General features: G+C 31.7%; 2 protein-coding genes and 1 pseudogene across 2 annotated transcripts; 2 read left to right on the top strand and 1 right to left on the bottom strand.

Annotated features, from left to right (window-relative positions):
• The first annotated feature begins 4,064 nt into the window (after positions 1–4,064).
• Positions 4,065–5,479, top strand: LOC143614397 (putative indole-3-pyruvate monooxygenase YUCCA10). The gene is made up of 4 exons (XM_077087848.1): positions 4,065–4,679; positions 4,786–5,019; positions 5,101–5,223; positions 5,306–5,479. The coding sequence occupies exons 1-4, from the start codon at positions 4,065–4,067 to the stop codon at positions 5,477–5,479; spliced, it is 1,146 nt and encodes a 381-aa protein (XP_076943963.1).
• A 4,299-nt stretch (positions 5,480–9,778) lies between these two features.
• Positions 9,779–15,246, top strand: LOC143614394 (dihydrolipoyllysine-residue acetyltransferase component 1 of pyruvate dehydrogenase complex, mitochondrial). The gene is made up of 19 exons (XM_077087846.1): positions 9,779–9,827; positions 9,912–9,956; positions 10,086–10,159; positions 10,475–10,544; positions 10,671–10,862; positions 10,957–11,001; positions 11,104–11,177; positions 11,580–11,649; positions 11,939–12,340; positions 13,201–13,261; positions 13,344–13,388; positions 13,464–13,547; positions 13,648–13,724; positions 13,783–13,845; positions 13,914–13,984; positions 14,072–14,132; positions 14,222–14,282; positions 14,372–14,452; positions 15,144–15,246. Exons 1-19 carry the CDS (start codon positions 9,804–9,806, stop codon positions 15,200–15,202), a joined length of 1,659 nt encoding a protein of 552 aa, XP_076943961.1. The 5' UTR covers positions 9,779–9,803; the 3' UTR covers positions 15,203–15,246.
• Positions 15,247–17,011: 1,765 nt separating this feature from the next.
• On the bottom strand, positions 17,012–19,861 carry LOC143614396 (aspartic proteinase 36-like; annotated as a pseudogene).
• Positions 19,862–23,538: the final 3,677 nt, after the last annotated feature.

Genomic DNA, 23,538 nt, shown 5'->3' with positions numbered 1-23,538 from the left:
TGGAGTAACCCGACTAGCCCCAAAACCTGATTAACCCGAACGCCGCAAACCTGAACCTTAATAAGGCTGATCCGATTAACACCTCTACTTACATATGTGCGCTTGGCCTTCTCAACTCTTCAAACATTGAGTTGCTATATAGCTTATTGGCTTATGATAATCAATTGACTGAATGTGGAGACAATGTCTTGTTTTGTAAGTGTTTGTGAAGAAAGTTTAAGAATGTCATGCACGGTTGCAAAAGTTGCTAGACGGATTCTATGCGGCAGACTAGGGAGTTGGGTATACTCGGAGTAATCGGAGAGTACTCGGGCATGGTAATATAAAGAAAATTAATTTTTTGATATTATATATATGTCAAATACCATAAGTTTACTAATATTTATAACAAAATAGATGAATGTCAATATGAATAAGAAAAATACATTTTTAAATACTGAATTTATGCTAATGATTGCTAATTATTAATTAAAAATGATATTCGTTCTTTAATATTATAGAAATACGAGTTACGTTTTATTTTAAGTCAAAATTGGTCCAAGTTGACCGATTAGATGTGATTCTGGTTGAGCTTGACCATATTTGATTGATTCTTATTAACTAGGCGGAGTTAAAGAAGCTCGTCTCGGAGCCGTATCTTGTAACGAGTACTCAGAGAGTAAACATACTCTTACAACATTGATGTCATGAATACCAAGTAACAAAGCAAATGCTTTAAGCTTTTATGTGAGAACTCACCAACATAAGCTAACTTGTTTTAACATGTGTTCAAGGTGAGTTAAATGGGTGGATTATGAATACATACTATATGATCATCCAACTTGGACATGATATAATAGTATAGGTTTCAACTTTAGTTTCTACTTGTAATAAGGATTATGAAATGAATAAAAGTCTTCCGTTGTGTAAGTCATGTCTAATTTCACCTAAAGTCGTGCACTCGGGTTTTGAGGTGTGACACAGAAGGTTGTCCAAACTGCTCGTCGCTCGCTCAAAAATCATTCGAAAAATGCTCGTTCGATTTCGACTCGGTTTGGAAATCTTGGAAACCTCTATTTCAACCCAACAAGGAGACTACAATGTATTTACATTAACTTTAGTCACTTTTTTTAACATCAATGCACGCGCACTCTAATTTTACTCTTTAAGTTACATATATTTTTTTAACAATTATAAGACCTGAACCCATACTATTTAGAAATATAAAGACACATTCAAATTTGTTTTAGTTGAGTATATGTTAAGGATGACCATGAATCTCATAATAATTAATATCTTATCAATATTAGTTATTCAACTTACCCATAAAGAAATGGAAAGTGGAATGAGATATTTTAAAATGAAATAAAACATGTTTGATTGATATGCACTAATAGAATAGAGGTGCTTCTTTTAATGATGGAAAAGACTCAAAGAGGTTAAGGATTACTATTTGATTAGGGACACCCAGATACCCTTCTATACGAGACGTATTGGTGAGTGCTTTTAGCAAAAAAGGGTGCCCCTAGAATTCTCCTTGGTATTATCATTATATTATAAATATTATATTTATAATTATTATTATATTATGATTATTATTAAAATTTTAAATTGACTTTTTTCATTAATACCAAACAAAATATTCAATTACAATAGAGATTTAAGCGGACAACAAACTGCGTCGTCACCTCTTTTGAATTATCAAGATTATTATTATTGGTTTTTATCATTAATGTTTTGTATATTACGATATAACTATTATTAAAACCTCTTAGTTGTCAAAATATCGTCTAAATACTAAGCAATATTCATCAGTTGTACATTTTCTTTTGCATATTGTCTAAATACTAAACCTATTATTAAAACCTTCATTTTGCAATATATCTTCTATTAATAAAAGCTATTACATGTCAAAATATTGTTGTCTCACAACTAAGCACAGTTTATCAATTGTACTTTTTTCTAATGGATATTTTACAGCCGTCATTTGCGATATATCTTCTACATGTTTAGTATGCATATCTAGAGGGTCGTATTCGAGAATCCTTTACAATTTTGGAGCTCGAGACGAGCACAAAAAATAGTCTCTTAAATCATATTTTTAATTATGTGATAAATAGTTTGAAAACTTTACCAATTAGGTTACATTTTCAAAGTCTAATACGAACAAATGCAAATAAATAAATATGACAATAAAAGTTACAAAAATAACTCATACAAAGTACAAAGTAAAGTTTTTATATTAAAATATAACACCGCCGATGAAAATTAAACCTATGACCTTTGATTTCATAGACTACCACGACACTATTCTTTCCATTGAACCAAGAAGCCAGTTTCTTTGCTTTACTCATCCTATATAGGGTGGGTATCTTTTCAGAACTCTAAAAAAATTAAAAACTTTTAAGAACTCTAAAAAGAATCAAAAACACATTTGGTTGTTATGAGTTCCTATAAGTTCTTAACTTTTTTGGAGTTCTGAAATAATACTATATCGCAATTATGGGTCTCTTGGAAGAATGGGCATGGGTCCGCCGACCTCCTCGACCCCTTTTGGGCCGGCTCTACATGTTTGTCCCATCGCAACACCTCGTATTCGAAACACTAGCACCGATGTGTATCCACCTCAACGTGTTGTAGCTTTCAGACATGTAATGCATTTAACCCGTTCCGCTGCAACGCTCGAATAGACATACTAGTTATATTATAATTATTAAAAGATTACCAATACTATTATTATTATTACTCTTATTTTAAATTTGGCGAGTTAACATTTCACAACGTACATTCGTGATTTAACATTTATGATTATTTTTATTCTGTTTAACGATCTCGTCATAACGTGTGAGTCCTAAAAACTAGTTTATTATTATTATTATTCATATATTATTAATATTGCTTACTACTACTACTACTAATAATAATATTAATAATAATAATAATGTGAGGAATCATTTTATGTTTAGTTGATAACCAAACAAGCAAATAGAATGATAATGATTCATTCCATTTCATTCACTCATTAATTCCATTACCCCATACAAATACAAAATAGACCATAACTATTATCAAAATTTGCCATATATGTTAAAAATGTTCAAATATAGCCATATCAAAATTATTAATAGCAAAACTGGTCAAACATAGTTGTAACCTCTCAAAAGTAATCAAGAGTTATAAACACAGTCAAACCAAATAAGTTAATTATGGCAATGTTTTTCTTAATGTATACAAAAAGTAAAGAACTTTATAATATTTATAATAATAAAAGGCATCTTTTACTTTTAAAATATTTACTTTTATGTATTGTTATTAACTAACTTATTATAGAGGTGTGGATAAGACAATTACAACGGTTATGTCTAGAAGTTGATTGCAGTTAATTAGTGGACAAATATAATCTCATCTATATGGATAGTTTGCATGCCATGCATGCAAAAAACTATCACATAGTGCCTAAACCGACCATTTAAAAAATTAACATTTGAAACTTTTCCATATAATTGGCACCGTTTAAATACAAAATGTATAATGTAACAAGTCTCCTTTTAACTTAATAGACATTTTCCATTTATTTTTTTAATCTTTGGTAACAACTAAAAGTATTTTTTTTTTTAACTTTTTAGGGTGTTCAAACTGTTCATTAGTCCTCATTGATAAAAGGAAACAATGTAAATATAAAGTTCTACAATTCTTGTAAGATAAGACATACATTAATTAGGACAATATGAACACAAAGATTTTAGTCAAATGAAGTTTGTAATTAATAATTTCTAAGTTTGTTTCCAACAAGGAGGGAACATTTTGTTTTAAACATGAATATTCTTTTTAATTAATAAATTCTGAACTCTTAAATGTATTTTCCAATAAAGAAGGAACAATTCATTAACCAATTTAAATGTTTGTGAACATATTGAATAATGAAAAGATAAGATCAAAAACTAGTTTAGTAACGGTTTCCTTAGAAAATAAAGGTAAGTGTCTTTTGTCTCCCTTGTGTAGTCCTATATAAAGGGTAAAGACTTGACATAATGCATCATACTCGTACATACTTATTACAACCACCATAACAAAGAGCTTGAAGAATGAAGCAAGAGACCGTTGTTGTGATTGTTGGAGCGGGACCAGCTGGCATTGCAACGTCGGCTTGCCTCAATCTTCTTTCGATTCCGAACATTGTTCTTGAAAGGGAAGATTGCTATGCATCTTTGTGGCAAAAGAAGGCTTATGACCGGTTAAAGCTTCATTTAGCCAAAAACTTTTGTGAACTCCCTCACATGGCATATCCTTTGTCTGCACCAACATTTGTACCAAAAAATATGTTTGTGCAATACTTGCACAACTATGTTTATCAGTTTAATGTAAACCCGTTGTACCAACGCAGTGTTGAGAGTGCATGGTATGATAGAGCTGCACAGAAATGGGTGGTTACCGCTAAAAATACGAATTTGGATTTGGTTGAGGAGTATGTAAGTGAGTTTCTTGTGGTAGCAACTGGTGAAAATAGTGAAGGTTTAATTCCAAACATTTATGGTTTAGATACCTTCAAAGGGTCAGTCCTCCACTCGATTGAATATGAAAATGGAAAGAAATTTGGAGATAAAGATGTGCTTGTTGTAGGTGCTGGAAATTCTGGCATGGAGATTGCATATGATTTGTACACTTGGGGTGCACATACGTCAGTCGTTGTTCGTAGCCCGGTAAGCACACTAAATGCTCGATATCCCACATGATGTTTGAATTTGAACAAAGGTGCTTCAAATTTTGAATACATTGCATTTGATATATTAAATTTTGTTATGACAGGTACATGTTCTTACAAAGGAGTTAGTGCAACTCGGAATGTATTTACTAAAATATATTCCATGCGCATTCGTTGATAAGATGGTTTTAATGTTTAGTAAGCTTTTGTATGGAGATCTTGGTGGATATGGGATACAAAGACCCTTGAATGGACCATTTTGGCTCAAACAAAAAACTGGTCGATCACCTGTTATTGATGTTGGGACAATTTCAAAGATCAAAACAGGAGATATTAAGGTAAATCTTGTTATCATGTTTTGTTATCAAATAAAATATAAACAACAATCAATGATTAATTTATCGTTTTGTATTCTTTAGGTTGTGAAGGCTATTGCAGATATAAAGGGCGATCTAATCAAATTTGCAAATGGTCAAGAGAAACTATTTGATGCCATTGTCTTTGCTACTGGTTTTAGAAGCACCGTGCGGAAATGGCTTAAGGTAACTTAAGTTACTACACTATGTTTATTATTCTAGCGTCTCAGTACTTTTAATCTTAACAATGTGTTTTGGTTTAATCTAGGATGATGGAGGGTTGTTTAATGACAAAGGAATGCCAAAACACAAAAGCCCCAACCATTGGAAAGGAGAAGATGGTCTTTATTGTGTTGGATTTGCGAGTGCTGGTTTGTTTGGTATCTCAAATGATGCCAAGAATATTGCTAATGATATCTCCAAAATTGTTCATGGGAACTAAGCTTGTGTCAACAATTTATGTACCATTTTTTGCTAGTTTAATGAGTTTAATGAATTTAATGAATAATAGAAGATATGAAATTATTTAGATACTCATAGATTAAAGATAAGTTATCATTGTTGTTTGCCTTTGCCTTTACATCAGTATAGGTGTTTTAATAAATTTTGCCTTTCAAAGGGGACCAAAAACTTGCAATCAGAATGTTTATTAATTGCTTTCTAATTGTGCATTTATATATTTAGATATTGCCTTATTTTGTCAATGATAAATTTATTCCCATTTTTAGTAAAAGAATGTGATTATATTTGCCATCAAACATTTATAATATCATAACAAATCAAACTCATTTTACTATTGATTTTTAGTACAGAAACTATATCTAGTAGAGTTAAGATAAGGATTGTGTTTTGAATTTTGATAAATGCATAATATGATATTTTCTATTTACCTAACAATGGTGCTGTATAAAAGACAAATTGGATATAAATAATCTTACATTTTGTGTATTGGCCAATAATAATTTTAACTTTATAAATCACTACCAACCTTTCAACTATTTGTCTTAATGGACCTCCGTTAAGAAACACTTAAGCTGTTAAGTTTTTTTTTTCGAGTTTCAAACTGATATTTTAGGGCTTTTGATTGGAACAAGGATACGATTTGACTGATTTAAAACTTATTTCGAAACGGTGATTCAAACAACGAAACAATGTTTCAATTCGGGTATTTGAATTTCCACAAGTAATTTGAATGTCAAGGATAATTTCCAATTATCATCTCATGTTAATATTGTCGTCTACATTACTCTTAGCTTGGCAGTATCTCGTTTTTGGCCCACCCATTAACTGAATGTCAAGAATACTTTTCTTCATGCATCGCTTAACCAGACGATACACATGCAACAACACCACCATGAAGAGGTTTGTGGACTCACATCAACCCAAACTCCATATTCTCACTCAAAAGTCTTTACATAACCTTAAACAAGCTTTTATGTGTGGCACCAATAGTTCATTGTATATACGAGCATCATGGACAAATCTACCTATTCGATTTTCAGTATGGTTCATAATCTCGCACTTGAGCTTCAAAATATCAACTCATTTTTATTATACAAAAGTAAAAAAAATACTTTTTTTTTGAAAGGTAAATTCTTTGCTGGTAGTGGGACTTGAACTCAAGACCTTGGTGTTAAAAGACTTTGTCTCTATCATCGGGCCACCACCCCAATGACAGTAAAAAAATACTTGGTTTTTAAAATGTCAATTAGTATATATTTAACACCAAATCTTTAATTAAATTTCCTAAAATAAATCTGTAATAAATACATACCGATAATAGTTGACAAAACTACCATTAAAATAAAATTAAAAAACTTAGATAAATTATTTAAAAAACAAAAAAAGTCTATAACTTTTTTGACCAGGGTTCAACGGGTTGTGAATAGTAATTTTTCTGCTCTTAAAAACCAAAGCTTCATTTTTAATAGGATCGAATTCGCTATTCAAAAAAGGGTTGCGGCACAACTTGTTGTCCGCTTACCAGTGTTGCAAAAAATCCCGACTAGGCGCTGATTAATCCCTGATTAATCGTTAGTTCCCACCCACCGATTAAGTTTGGGTTAATTGGTCAATGGTCAAATCCGCCCAAATTGGATTAATCGGACTTATTTGGCCTTTTTTGATGAGGTTCTCGCTAAAATCGGCGGTTTCTAGTGAAATTCCAGCCAAAATGTGCTTGTACACACACATATATAATTGAAAATAAAAATGTGTACGTGTATATATAAAATTGAAAAATTATACATTAAAGTCTATTCTGATTAATCCCGATTAATCACTAGTTCGTATCCCACTGCCCGACTAGCGATTCCTACAACACTTAGAGCATGTTTGGGATTGAGTGTGAAAAATGCTTATTGGCTTAATAGTATTTTCAAAAAGCCAATAAATTAAAATGTGTTTGACAATTACAAAAATTTTTCCTGTTATAGTTTTTTAAAAATGTAAAAAAACAGTGCTCCAAAATCCTCAAATGCTGACTTTTAAAAATGTTCATTTAAAAAAAGCCAATAATAAACATTTTTCATCGTAATTTTTCAAAACGGGCTAAAGAAAGGATAAAAATAGTTTAAAATAATGAACACAACGATTTGAGTTTTTTGAAAATGCTAAAAAACAGTTCGTCAAGATCCTAATTCTGACTTTTCAAAAACAAAAAGTTAAAAATAATCTAAAATAATGAATTTCCTAATGATCGCACCAACCTACCACACAACACACAAAACCCAGCGTTGAGTAATCAAAATCAAAATCCGACTGAAACAACAAATAAGAAGAAAACGACGGCGTATCATAATATTATAACTGAATGATCGATGGCTCTTCAACGGCTCCGTCATTATCCATCGATTCTCCGATCACCGTCGTTAATTAGGGCTCGTTACCTCTCCTCTACGTCCAGATCCATTTCGCGGTTATTATTCTTCACTATTTATTTATTTATCATCATTTCGAATGATTCTGTATATTACCTAGGGTTTTATGTTGATAATTTATCAATTCGTATATATGTTTATAGCGATTAAGCTGTTTTTAGTTGTTTTTAGCGATTGAGCTGTTGATAATGTGAATTAGGATCTAAATGAGGCTGAACTAGCGTGCTTGGTGTATTATCTAGGTTTTTACTGGAGATTTTGTTGATAATTTATTAATTTTGTAGCTGTTTTTAGGGATTAAGCTGTTGATAATGTGAATTAGGATCCATATGAGGCTGAACTAGTGGTTTTGGTGTATTATCTGGGGTTTTTGTGGAGAATTTGTTGATAATTTATCAGTGATTTATTATTTGTGTATAATTTTTGTTGTTTATAGCGATTAAGCTATTGATAATGTGAATTAGGATCCGAATGAGGCTGAACTAGCGTTTTTGGTGTATGCCTGATGATAATTCCTCAGTTTTCTCGTCATTTGATCCCTTTCGAACACTGGTGTTAATTACCTAGGGTTTTTGTGGAGAATTTGTTGATAATTTATCAGTAATTTATTAATTTGTGTCTGTTTGTAGTTGTTTTAGCAATTAAGCTGTTGATGATGCGAATTAGGATCCAAATGAGCCGAACTAGCATCGTTGTTGTATAGTAGAAGACTACTGTAAGTTATCTAGGTTTTTTTCTGGAGATTTTGTTGATTGTTGTATAGGGTTTTTGAATTTGTTCAATGTGGTTTGTACTTTTATATGTTTGTGCAAGCTATCTGAATCAGTTTCATAAGAGAACATGAGCTCCTGTTGATGGTACCAGGCTAAGGTAGTTTAGTCGATTCAGAACCTAACGTCACATATTTTGTTCTCACTGTTGTTTTTCGTGCTACACTGCTGCTTGTATAATTTTAAAGTGTTAATATGCACAGTGTTTCATATAGGCTTTCTAATTGTTGGATAGATGCAAACAAATAAGTTTATATAAATAAATTATTGGTATTGCTTCTGAAACTTAATGAGGTATTTTTGTGCTGCAGTTCCAATTTGCAGAAATCTAGTGTTGAAGATGGTGGCACTTTGTTTAGGTATAACCTTACTTGCTCTCATCACCTCTTACAATATACTAATGTGGCGTATGTTATTTTTGTTGTAAGTTTAAATTATTGAATATTTGAATTCGTTGCATTAAGTTACAGTTAGATGGGTATAATGGTACATTAATAAAGTAGATTTAACTGTTTTAATCTGCCACAGTAAGGTCACAAAGAAAATGGAGCCTACAAAATATTGAATTTGTGTTTGATAACTTTATAGATTCATTAGATAATAAATTTCTGGATTTTGGTTAATTGGTGTAGAAGTGGTAAAGATAAAAACAGCACGTTAAGGGTAGAATAATTAGATAACACATTATTAGTCATCCATTTTTCTTCATAATTTTCTGACAATGAGGTTTACAGGCCCAGATATCTTTCTCCATTCAATGGTGTTGGAAACCAATCTGAACTAAAGGTTAATAACTAAACTTGAAATTTTATTTTTCTTTTTGACACAATATTCATCTTCTGAGGATGTTTGTTTGTTTACAGTTACTGAGTGGTATTAGATGTTATTCATCTGCAGGTATGAATCTTTTTAGTTCAAATTCACATTTTTTTATTGTCTTCTATTTATAAAAATATGGTGTGTGTGAAACTTCTCTATCTATAAATTGTGATTAAGTATATCTTTCTCTCATCTTCAAGGAAACAGAATGCCAGCTGGCAGCTGTTTCTGAAAGTTGGCGTATCTAATTTTAATGAGCTTTTAACATGTAGAACCTCCTGCACATGTTGTTATTGGAATGCCAGCTCTATCACCAACAATGGTAAGATACAGTATGGACCTGATTTATTTATCTATTTTAATTTATGTTTCTCATAAATTTGCATACTTTTGTGCTTTAATATAGGAGCAAGGTAACATTGCAAAGTGGAGGAAGAAAGAAGGAGATAAGGTCAGTTTTTTCAAAAGTTGTTACTGTCTTTTAAAATATAAAGTTTTTTTTAATCTATTATATATATATATATATATATTTTGTAATGATGGTTGATTTTTTATATTTGATTGCTTGTTTATCTACTAGATAGAAGTGGGTGATATCATATGTGAAATCCAGACGGATAAAGCCACTCTTGAATTTGAAAGTCTTGAAGAAGGGTAATTTTATATTCCTAAATTTAATAGTACTTTTAAATTTATAATTGCTGTGTACTATATTTATACAATCATATGTCTTTAGTGTTCCTGATCATTATAGACACAAAGTTATATGCCAATGACTAAGATGTACAAAAAAAAGGTACAATGTCTAAAACTAGACAAATGAAAAAATATGTTGGTGTTTTATAAAGAAAAAACCTATAGTTGTTATTCTGAAATCTGAATTTCATAAGTTTCATTCAACCATTAAGTTTTGTTTTTGTTTTTGTTTTCTTAAAATGAAAATGATATTATGTGGACCACCCCATGCAGGTATCTGGCAAAGATATTGGCACCAGACGGTACAAAGGATGTGCCAGTTGGACAGCCTATTGCAATTACGGTAATGCTATTTGATATTATTATTTTGATCATTTTTTGCTTTCTATATAATCAAAGTTCTAGTTTATAGGTTTTTAGCTAATATATGTTGTATTACATGACCCATAATCGTTATTTATTCATATAGGTCGAGGACTTGAACGATATACAAAATATCCCTGAAAGTGTTCTTGGTGGGTCAGAGGTCAAACAAACAAAGTCAACCCAATCTGATGTAAAAACTGAAGACACAGCCCAAAAGTCAAATCCAGAGAAACTTGATGCATCTAAACTTCCTCCACATATCTTCATTGAAATGCCAGCATTATCACCAACTATGGTAAGTTAACAAAGGTGGAGCTAACTTGATGTCGGATTGATCTCATTTCTCTTGCTAAACTTTTGAACATTTTATTTTTTTAATAAATTTACAGGACCAGGGGAATATTGCCAGGTGGAGGAAAAAGGAAGGTGAAAAGGTTAGTCTTATATTTAATGAATTTATTTTCATTGGCATTAAGCGATCTCAAATTTACACCACTGAATCTTTTCATTGTTTTTATTTTCACTTGTTGTGATAGATTGAGGTTGGTGATATCATATGCGAGATAGAGACTGATAAAGCTACCCTTGAATTTGAATGTCTTGAAGAAGGGTAAAGTTATCTTTTTCTAGTGATTTAATGCTGAAATTATTATTTTTATTCTTTTCTTTTTTGTGTATATTACACCATCTTTGGTTATGCTTGTATCTCTAATGGGTCAAATCTGCCAAATCCAAATAAAAGAAATATTTAACTAGGAAATAGGTCAAACGGGTCCACATGGTAACTTTACAACCCTCTAATTACTTTATGCAAAAAACCAGATAATTATAGTTTTGTAGGGGCGAAAAGTTGGCTGTTTTGACCCATTACCCAAATCAACTCAACTTACCCACCCATTTTGCCACCTGTACACAATATAATGACTGTTTTTAACCAAATATTCATCACATTATAAGTGTTAAGTTGGGTTACCTGTTATTGCTTGAAATCTTAATGGAACACCAATCGCAGGTACCTAGCAAAGATACTTGCACCCGAGGGTTCAAAAGATGTTGCTGTTGGACAACCCATTGCAATAACAGTAAGCTTTTTCTGTTATAAAGGTGAACCAATATTAGTTACAAATAAGTGATGTTTTAAGTATGATTCTAAAAGGTACATATTGCAATGATGATATAATTATGAAATAAAACAATTGGGAACATTTTAGGCATTTTAAACACGTCTTTGTTGTTCAATCTGTTAATCTTATCTAATATTGAAGTTTACACATAAACCAAATTTTCCTTTAAATTGGTCTACATTGCCATCTCTATCAAATTGCATTAATCACTAATAATACGCTGGAATCGATGTTACTATTTTGGAAGGTTGAGGATCCAGCTGATGTTGAGGCGGTGCAATCAAACGTTAGTGGTAATTTAGCAGCTAAGGAGGCAACACCAGCTCAGCTTGCTACCAATGACAAACAAGAGAAAGTACAAAAGTCCAGCTTTTCTAGAATCAGTCCAGCTGCAAAGTTACTAATTGCACAACATAAGTTAGATGCTTCATCAATAACTGCAACTGGTCCACGTGGCACTCTCTTGAAATCTGATGTCCTAAATGCAATAAAGTCTGGCACAGGTGCAACCAAAAGTTCATCATCTGAACTTAAAACATCTTCATCAAAAAGTCAACCTCAAAGTCAATCTCAGACACATGCGTCAGTATCATCAGATGTTCAGCAGTCGGATTCATATGTGGATATTCCAAATAGCCAAATCCGTAAGGTATATGTTCTTGCTTCTTGTTCTAGTCTGAAAATGCGTTTTTACAAATAAATATAGAATTTATGTTTTATGATGGCGAATTCATATGTAAAAATGTTTACGATAGGTACACCAATCATTTCTAATGGCAAAATGGATGGCCCGAATTGGGTTGATCCTAGGGCTCTAAAACAACTGACCGTTTAGCGAACTGTTAGGTGGAAGTTTGTTTACGTTTATTCGTTTAATAAACGAATGGACATGAACAAAGAATTTTGCATGACTAATTAAATGAACCAGCATGACCGAAGGTCGTGTTTGTGAACGCTTGGTAATGTGTTTGTTCATTCACGTTCATTAATGTTTGTTAATATTTGGTTTGTTTATTTTTGGTCAATAAAGGTTTTTATAAATTTATTTTTAAACTTTTAGTTTGTTATGTCAAGTATTTTCAGATAATTATGTCAACTTGTAAAGTACTTTATATTCTTTTGGGAGCTTATGTCTCAATGCTTAAGTTTAAGAATGTTGATTTTTATTTTTGAATTAGTAAATGTTTCTTTGCTTGTTTGCGAGTTAACGAATGAACACGCACAAAATTGTTTCCTTATTGAAGAAACACGAACAAGAAATTCGATAGGTTATGTGTTCGTGAAAATGCTTAACGAATGAACATGAACATGGTCTCATTCGGTTCGGTTCACTTTTATAGTTACATGACCCTGAGTTTTTCTCCAAAAAAAATTATATAAAATAATTAGTGTCACATATGGTTTAATAAGATTATTTTTATATAACACTCTGTATAACAGTCTGAACTTTCTAATAAAATGAATTTTGGAGGTTTTATGCATTACAGTCACACGTTTGTACTTGCGCAGGTTATTGCCAAAAGGTTGCTGGAATCAAAACAGAGCATACCTCATTTATATCTAACCGCAGGTCCTAAAACTTTCTATATAGTGAGTTTATAACAGCATTTAATTTGTAGTTACATAGTTAAACGGGTTTTGAGTTTTGACAGATGTTATACTGGATCCTCTTCTATCTTTCAGAAAAGAGCTTAAAGGTATGATAGAAGTCTCTTCTTATCAAAGTTACTTTTCTAGCAGCTGAATAAAACTTTATTTTTCTTCATGTGCAGATAAATTTGGCGTCAAAGTGTCGGTAAATGACATTGTTATTAAAACTGTCGCAATTGCTTTGAGAAATGTTCCAAAAGCTAATGGTAAGGTTCTTTGACAGCTGGCATGTGTAAATGGGTTGGTCCAGGGGTCACAATGGGTTTGGGTCAAATAAGTGCTGACGACTTTGAAATTACATGACAGCTTTCTGGGATGACAATAAAGGGGAAATTATATTATGTGATTCTGTTGATATATCAATTGCAGTTGCTACGGAGAAGGTATTAATTTCTTTACATGTTTTTCAGTGATTTCTAGGGTTTATTAATTTTTTTATAGGGTTTAATGACTCCGATTGTGAGAAATGCTGATCAAAAATCCATATCCGCAATTTCCTCCGAGGTACTATTAATGTTTTTCCAGATTTATAATTTTTTAACAAGTCCCACTTATATGTCGATTATTTAAAGATCAAGGAACTTGCTGAAAAGGCCCGAGCAGGGAAGCTTACACCAAACGAGTTCCAAGGTGGCACTTTTAGGTGAGTTTATTTTTTTCATTTTTTATGCATCATTTAATTTTTAATATTAGTTTTGTCCTAAAAAGTTTATGTTTATACGCTTTGCAGTATATTGAATTTGGGTATGTTTCCAGTGGATCAATTTTGTGCAATTATAAATCCTCCTCAGGTTATATCTATATCTCAGTCACAAATAAAAATAACTTTTAAATTATTTATGTTAATTAGAAAACATGATAAGTTGTTTTGTGAATGCAGTCGGGAATTCTTGCGGTTGGTAGGGGCAACACGGTGGTTGAACCTGCAATCGGCGAAGATGGTAACCATCTGTAATTTTTTTATATGCTATTTTAATAAATGTTTGTTAAAAGTTGGTAGCTTATTAAAGCTGTATTCTTTTTCAACCAGGTATTGAGATACCCGCTGTCGTTAACAAAATGAATGTGACATTATCTGCTGAGCATCGAGTTTTTGATGGAGAAGTTTCAGGTATGTGATCTGCATTAGTTACATGTATATGTGTAAATTTTGACCTGTTTTCTTGTTAACGGGTCGATTTTGAGCTCAAACGGGTCAAATAATATTTTTTTTTTGCTAAAAGGGACGTGGTCAAACGGGCTGGAAGTCGGCTAAAGTTTATTTGAATCAAGGTTATTTTTATATAACAATGAATAAACTGCACAAAATAAATACTTTTTGGCTATTTTACATTCATATTTCTATAACGAGTCATTATTTTTTTGAAACTTAAAAACAGACAAAAGAGTGTTAGCTAAAAGGTCAAACTTGAAAATGACCATGTTACCCTCATATCTTTCTGACCATTTTACCCCTGTATATTCTTTTTACCATTTTACCCTCAGTCCAATCCCACCCGTTACCATCATACTTAAAAATGTCCTGCCTTAACTCGTCACCAACTTTCCCGACCCGGCCACCTTGCCACCTCTAGTTCTATCCATTACAATCTGGTTGATTTGGGCCGTGTTTCACTTAAATAGGTAAAATTAAGAAAATCCGACATGCTATAGTTATCCAAAGTCTATTTTTAAAAATCTAGATTACTTTTAGCCTAACTCTGTCATTAGTTTTTAAAAGCTTGTAAATGGGCAAAATATTGTTAGTTGTAATAATTTATAAAACCACATTTGATGAACGGCTAATTAATTTTTTTTGGCAGGCGACTTCATCGGAGCTTTAAAATCAAACTTCAGTGATATACGGAGACTACTGATCTAATAAAAAACAGGCATCACAGGTGTGATTCTATTGATAAACGCAACTGAATTCCAAGCTGCAAGCGAGTACGTCTCATGGCACTTGAGCTTGCTTGCAAACTGTACAATTTTCTTTATATCTGATTTCATGGCTAGAGTTTTGCCTGATTTATCGGCCAATTTTTTTTTATATAAAAAAAAGGACATTCAGTCTGCAATGCAAAATGACTGAGAATAATGAGGTCTAATTGTTGAGTTTTGACCTGTTTTTATTTAGTCAGTATAGAATCTTGCATCTTTGTCAAAAGAAACAATGTACAAAGGGATTTTGTGTGCCTTTGAAATAAACTACTTCCTGGTTATTTGTTATTATATACTTAAAAAGTATAAAATTTGAAGTACTTTAAATTTTATACTTTTACCGGTTTTATATGTTAGGATTTATAACATGATCATTAATTCGTTATGCGACCGAACCAAAGTAACCAAACAGAAAGAGATTTTATTTCCTTATATTTATCGCTTTAGGCCTCCCAAAATGGTTGAGCTGCCTCTGTACACATGTGTAAATGCTGCTACCTTATACGAAAATATTTTTATATATAAAAGTTAATGTAATTTGTACCTTGATGGATGTACGCACGCACATGACACATGTGCATAATGACGTAGAAAGATATGCGCGAGCGTGTGCTGACGTCTCGTGCGTACTGATGTATAAAACAATGTGCGCGTGCTAATGTATATACGTTTGTTTCTTTTGGCTTTTTAATCATTTATGTTGAATTCTATTTTCCTAAACTTTTTTTATTCCGAATGATTTAACTGACAATAGTAATTAAGCTTTTAAAACAACGTTTTGATACCAAAGTTTTTCTTGTTCGTGCATGAACTAAATATAGTAGTTAAGCTTTTAAAATGGCGTAATGATGACGTTTTGATATGGAAGTTTTTCTTGTCTGGGTGCGAACGTTTTATTTGTGCACATGGTGAGTGTCTTTATATTTTTGGAGAGGTTTTGTAAGGTTAAGATGTCTAAATAATATTTACTTTGGAAGAAAATGTGACGGTTTCCTTCTATTGTTTGTAAAATGATAAGCAAGAAACCTATTTACTATTTGTGTCTTAGTGAACAGTATAGTTACTATTTAACTATTTGTGTATTTTAACTAGCGGTTTAATGGTATGGATTGACAGACGGGTTGAGATGAACCTGAACATAATCTGTGTAACAGGGTTGTGGGGATGTAAGTTGGTTGTAAATGGGTTAGCGGGTTTGGTTGTAAATGGTTTAAACATCTCAGTGGGGATGTAAGTTGGTTGTAAATGGGTTAGCGGGTTTGGTTGTAAATGGTTTAAACATCTCAGAAATATTTAGTTAACCCTTAAACTAGTTGATATGTCAATTTTTTTAATTAAATGGTTTAAACAATTCAACCACATGATGTATTTAGTTTATTAAACATTTTATTCATTTATGTTTTTTTCTTTTCCAATGTTTTGATTGTTTTTAATATCAGTTGAAATTAAATCATCTAAACAAACGCGTATCGTAATCAACTGTAACAGGCTTCGTAGATAATCGATAAAATTGTGGTGTTAAAGAGTAATTAGTAATTACCTAAGATTTTAATACAAGAAGAATATTTAAGTGCATTTTAGACGATTTTAATAAAAATATTTTATTTCCTTATATTTTTCGATATAACCCAAATCGACCAATTTAAGAAAACTATGTGAGTAAAAGTAACAAACAGAAAGATAGATTTGAACTTGATATCACATATTTTATTTACACACTCCCATGAAGAACAAGTTCAAACTCTTGTTACTAATACATTATTATGTTTGTAGCTATAATGAACACCAACAATACAAAACCCGACACATTAACACGACTAGAACTCCCTCTCTGACTCGACCATTTGATATTATGAGCTCCGACCTTATAAACTTCGCCACTCTCTTCGTCTTTCACTTTAATGCTCGAAAAGCCTGAAAATGAAAACAACAAAGATCCGTATTATAAATGCAATAGTATGTTTATGACACCAGACAACCCCTTATGGGTTGACACGTTAACCCGTATTAAAAAATGATCCATTTCAACCTGAAACGTGTTTTACCCTAATAAGAGTATGCACTTACAATCATAATCCGTCCATCCGATGCTTTGATCTTCCATGTTGTATGTCACCAACTTGTTTGTCATTACAACATCTACATGCAAAATACAACATGAGAAACCACAACATTTTGTAAAAAAATTATTAGCTAAGCATTTAAAAGATTTGTCATAATTTCATGGATTGTTTTGCCTAACCTCCCAACAAGATCGTATTCGCTCCCCCTAGTTGCGGGTCATTACTCAAAAAACCAATGCACAATAAATTATGCTGAAAACACAATGTAATGCAAGTGATTACAAAAAATAAATAAAGGTCTACAAAAAGCCAGAGCATATATATATATACCCGAGTTCTGAAAATATACTGACTCGGATGAACTCTCAACTTCATAGCATTGGCAAAGTGAAACGTGACAATCGGGAAGGCATTATCTACACTGCAGTATCATATATAAATTTTACTTCTTAAACTTGTTTAATATCAAGAAAGCTTAAAAATAATTCACTACAAATTAAAGTTGTAAAATAATGAGAGTCCTTACTTTCCTTCACCCGCGAAACACTTGAACTTGTCATCAACTATGTGAACTTCGACACCTGGTTGTGAAGCCATAACCTAGGTCAATAGTCAACAGTGAGAAAAAAATTATAAATAAATGTAACGCGCTAAAAATTAATAGTATAGATACCTTTTCCATTAACTGGCTATAAACCTGCTGAGGAAAATAAGCTAAAGTTGTACCGCTATCAATTATGGCTCCTCGCGTCGCTGGAATGTTGAATATATACATTGGAAGCGTTACAAAGTCCTGATCCACTTGAATTTCTTTCAACTCAATGATGAAATCGTACCTACAATGTAGATAAAAATGTAATCAAGATTTATTATAACAATATAAAGATAACAAAATGTACAATCTTTTACATTTGAAAGAAAGACAGCTTACGTATTAGACAACAACGGTGTTGTATTTACTTTGGGTGCACAACTTCCCCAATGGCAAAGATCCCACCTTTAGAACGAGTCAAGCAATGGGAGAACATCTTTTTCACCTTTTTGGATGACGCAAGTTGTGATATCATCGATGAATTTGATTGCTCGAACCCTAAAATCCCATCAAGGGCTTGTTTGGTTTTACCTAATGTTCCCGATTGCCTCGCTCCGCACCTATTTTGGATCACAAATTGTGAAGTGTAAACTTGGAATCATAAAATAACATTTGTAAATAAAGATAAAAACCTACACATTTTATAGATTAAGATGTAAGGTTACTTAAAAAAAGAAAAGCTCAACATGGTCAAAGTTACTAACATATTTTGCACGAATTACATTTAATTATTCTTTTTCAAAGCTAAGGATGTTGTTAAAAAAAAAAGATATTTTAAATATTTTGTATTCCTCTACAAAATTAATGTAGGAATTAACTCATCCGAACATAATATTCCCTGTCATATTAGTGGTCTTGAGATTCCCGGAAATTTTGTTAAGTTGCACAACATCATTAACAAAATACCCGGTTGTTGAACTGCCGTCACTATACTTCACAGTATATGGACACCACGCCCCATTAACACACCGGTTATTTGATGGATCGAGTTCCGTGGTGCAAAAATGTTCCTCACACTTAACGGTTCGTGAACTTGATGACCCTTGAGGATTGTATAACGAGAGTGGGACCTTAAAACATGAAACAAAAAAAGTAAGTATATATAAAATGTGAGTGATATAAGGTAAGAATTTAAATAAACTTACTCCAAGATCACTTGTTCTTGGACACTCCACACATCCTGCACAATTTAGCCACATGATATTGCTTCCTGTATCTATTTGGACATGATACTCCTTGGGGGGACTTCCAATGTGAATTTTTGTGTAGTATAATCTAGATTTAAAAATTAATAATAAAGCCAAATTAAATATTTAAAAAAATATATTGTAAAAATCAGATCAAATGCATAGGCAAACATCTAGTGCAATAACAAATCTTTAATATTTGCATAAACAGAAAACAACTCTAAATGATCTTGAAAAATGAATAATATGTATATGATATTAGGTGTTGTATTTTCATGTATGTAATAATTGCTTGTAAATCTTGTTACTCAAAACATTAAATAAGGTTTTTTTTAAGAACACAAAATGATCATAAAATTACACTGAAACCAAATAACATTTAGCATTTGAAAAACCGGATTTTAAAGAAACAACTCAATTGTTGCTAAAAAAATTCTTAAATTAATTAATTTTCTTATCGCAAGATCTAACTCTATTTCTAAATTACACATTTAGTATTACGGTATGAGAGAGAGAGAGAGAGCTTACCCAATGTATGAGGGATTGCTGCCGCCGCCGATATGAAGATCGGTGCCGGACAGAATTCGTCGACGATGAGAATCATGATCAATGTAAGCACTCAATGTTGTATTTTCCATATGAAACTTGTTATGCACCTCAAACACAACATTCGCAGACACGCGAGTACCACCAAGTTCAACAACAACAGAAACAAAAACACAAATAGCAAACACAAGCCAGAAACTACAACCTGCCATTTCGAAAACCGACACGATTCTTTCAGAAATCACAATAAGTTGAAAGGATTGTTTAATTTTGCATGTAGTAATATAAAACAATATAGCTGAATTTATAGCAAAGATAATGAATGATACACAACTGTATTGTGACCAACTAAAAGCCATAAATAGAGCAAAAGAGATAAGTGTTAATTCACATTTCTTATGTCATCATCACCGCTTGCTTTCCAAAATTTTTACTATATTTAGCATGCAACAAGGCTTAAAAACCCAATTATACATGTGACAATGTATGCCAGATAGATGAGCTTGGGACCTATCCCGAAAATCCTGATCTCGATTTTCTCTTAAACTTTGGTATTGATATTGAAAATGCTCGGTTAAGCACCGATAACAAAGGCAAAAATCTCGATTTCCCAAAAATTAACTTGATACTGGTTTTGATACACCTAATACCATTTGCTTATCCTTGCAATGAATGCTATGCTCGAGTAGTCGAGTTTGTTAGGAGGTCAATCATATGACACTAACAAGAATTTGATAATATATTATTTTCTAGTTAAATTATTTCTTATTTAAATTAATGTTTTTAAAACTAAACTTTCAAGTTTTATTATGTTTTGATGTAATAATATGAAATTTATTTAAGTATAGTTAATTTTTTATATTTATTATCCAATATTTTACTTAAGTTTCTTACATTTAGAATTATTTGAAGTGCTTGTAAATAAATAGTTAATTTATTTTATTATATTAAAAATATATTTTATTAACATAAGTATTTAACAAAAATATTGACTAGGCGTGTCCTCCCTAGTTAAGTGCAGACGCATAGACGCAAGTTAATTTCCACTTGGGCCAATTTAAATGATACTGGATGAATGGACGGATCAGGATTTTAATCTCAGGCTCAAACATGACAGGGGGCGAGGTTTATGGATTCCATCCAGTTTCCATGCATCAAAGGTACCGTCTCATGATGATCGAGAAATCGATCTTGGATATGGCCCTGAAAATATGGGTTTACATGTAAGATTTTCTTCCACTCAAATAAATATAATATAGAGATAACAAAGAACAGTTGTATGGTTTAACTTAAGAAGTGCAACTACCTACATATGGTCATACACAATTAATATTTCAACTCTATATGATGATCTTAACGGCTTCAATTATTATTTTTTCTTATTTATTTTTATTTTCATGTCACAGGTAAGGATCATTTTAAAAAATCAATCATCTTTTAATATTTATTTGTGGTTAAATGTTAAATACCAGATCACATAAAATGGCAATTTACTTGTCTTTATATGTTTACCAACCATGTTTTTCTTTTTCTTTTTCCTTTATTATTATTATTATTATTATTTAAAAACATTTTAAAAGAATAATTAAGAAGGCCAATTTGATATGACAAAAAAAAAACAACATCTAACGAGTTAGGGTTTGGATTATGGGTTTAAAATGGTGTTGAACATCTAGATACACCTTGTTAATGCCCAACAAAATTGTTTGCTCGTTAAAGACAAACATCTAATGAGTTTTGGTTTGCATTATGAGTTCAAGAGGATTTAAAAATATAGATACAATGTTAGCGTCAATCAAAATTGTCTACTCATTCTTCTTCAACAAAAAGGTTAGGTTTTGACAAGAGATTGCTAAATATAATCTGATTTTGTTTAATTTTTTTACGTTTTCTGTATGCATCTACAAAGAGCCTAAGTGGTTCTTTAAAAATCACTTAGATATGCATTTGATATCTCTCTCTCTCTCTCTCTTGTTTTAGTCTGTGTTGCCAAGATTATGAAATATGGAGTAGTTCTCATATATCTAGTAATGGACTCTAGATGTAAGTTTTCCTAACCTAGAAATGACATACGTAACATGTGTATGATATTCTAGCACGAGTGAAACGGGAAGAATAAATGAAAGTTGCATTGACGAAATCAAATCGTTGTATGCGCCGCAATTTTGACTAAAACAAACGTTAATACTTATAAAACTTCCTGCTTCATGTGATTGGTTGTTGCACTAGAAATCTAACATCATTCTAAAAGTTTGTAGGGTTTTCTACAAGACGGTTGACCTATGCAACTTTATATAATGTAACTTATGAGTTTCATCAATCAATGCGTCATGATAACTAATGCATGTGATGTATCGTTAAAAAGTAGCTAAATTTGAAAGTAGCGTCACTAAAACGACTCCGACAGTGATTCAACCCTAGTCAACGATAAATGGGGTCACCATCATGATGCACAAACACTATGTTACCAAATCTACTAAGATTTCCCGAAAATAATCATAGTCGTCTAAGGCCAAAAATAGCAACGAATCTTCTCAACCTGTTGCTACATATCATAGCTGAACTACTACCATCGAGGAGATTCAATTGTTGGATGCGCCGCAATTTTTTACTGAACAACACATTTGTATACTTATCAAACATCCTACTTCATGTGATTGGCTGTTATACTAAAATCTAACCACACTGTAAATATGATTTTAAGAGTTTTACTTATTTTAATGCATAATGTACATATATAAAAAGGAGGTAAACTTTTCTTTTGAACACACAATTCATATGTTAATTTCCAATTATTTAAAATATTTATAATTTTCCACCCTCAACTTTAACCAATTTTTATTTAATTAAATAATATCTGCAAGTTTACCCACTCATCTTTAACCAAATATTAATTTTAATTTCAATTTTAAACCAACTTTTCTCACTGTTATTTGGAGTTTTGGACGATAATCTAGCAGCTTGCTGGTATTTGGACATGTGACAAATTTTGTTGGCTTTAAAAACTATCAGATTAATAATTAGAAATACGACGGGTTGGAGAAAATTTTAGTCAAAGTAAAAACATTCACATCAACCTCTCTGTCTCCTTCTCTATAATTTAACTAAATGTGATACTTCTCTAAATTTTATTTTAACTAATCACATCAAGTTCTCGATCTTTATGTTTATCGTAATCACTAACACTTATTTATTTTATTATTCTTATATATTTCTTATACAATTATAAATATTTATAGAGGTGCTGAATAGTACAACTCTACAATTATAACTTATGACAGTACTATTCATTAAATTCTAAATTATATATACTGAGATTGAGATAGAGAATCTGATGAAAAATTGTAGATTATAAAAGATCAACATATTTGTCAATGAGCTGTTGATGAAGTGGTAAGGAGAGAGTTCGCGTTTCATGTGATTCATGTTAGATTCTTGCCCCCATCATTTAGTTTCAGTGGCACTAAGGTGATAATGGGAGACTAGGTGAGCTGGTGGCATTCACTAGTTAGATTCTTGAACTGAACGAGTTTTATCTCACCACAGTATCGTGCATTCGAGACATTTGCCTTAAGTAAGGTTTTTTGCTGATCGAAAAACAAGTGTATCTTAGATGTGCTAGAAGATGACAATCTGAAGAATTTTTTGGCTGTAAAAAAAAAATAAAAAAGCATTGGTCAACTCGTCATTTTCCACATGAATTTCAGTGCTTTCACACATTTAATCTTTAGCGTCCAATAACATTAATCCCACACAATCCACGGCTTAAACTCACAATCCATCTTAACTAAATATCAACCAATAACAACACACCAAATTACTACACCACCACCTTTATTAACTCCATCAAACAAACACAAACATCCTTCGCATAACAATTTCAATGGCA

Source organism: Bidens hawaiensis, unplaced genomic scaffold (assembly GCF_021521415.1).
Source record: "Bidens hawaiensis isolate Kalapana, Puna unplaced genomic scaffold, B.hawaiensis_p1.1 tig00039978_1, whole genome shotgun sequence".
Classification (NCBI taxonomy): Eukaryota; Viridiplantae; Streptophyta; class Magnoliopsida; order Asterales; family Asteraceae; genus Bidens; species Bidens hawaiensis.
The sequence above is the reverse complement of the archived record's forward strand: the minus strand, read 5'-3'. Positions and strand labels throughout refer to the sequence as shown.

Bases quoted from the DNA above. Each gene is read 5' to 3' on its own strand.
- LOC143614397 (XM_077087848.1), top strand. From the start codon at position 4,065: ATGAAGCAAGAGACCGTTGTTGTGATTGTTGGAGCGGGACCAGCTGGC. The intron at 4,680-4,785 runs GTAAGCACACTA...TTGTTATGACAG, and splicing joins CAGTCGTTGTTCGTAGCCCG to GTACATGTTCTTACAAAGGA. The intron at 5,224-5,305 runs GTAACTTAAGTT...GGTTTAATCTAG, and splicing joins CCGTGCGGAAATGGCTTAAG to GATGATGGAGGGTTGTTTAA.
- LOC143614394 (XM_077087846.1), top strand. From the start codon at position 9,804: ATGCCAGCTCTATCACCAACAATG. The intron at 10,863-10,956 runs GTAAGTTAACAA...ATAAATTTACAG, and splicing joins CAGCATTATCACCAACTATG to GACCAGGGGAATATTGCCAG. The intron at 11,002-11,103 runs GTTAGTCTTATA...TTGTTGTGATAG, and splicing joins GGAAAAAGGAAGGTGAAAAG to ATTGAGGTTGGTGATATCAT.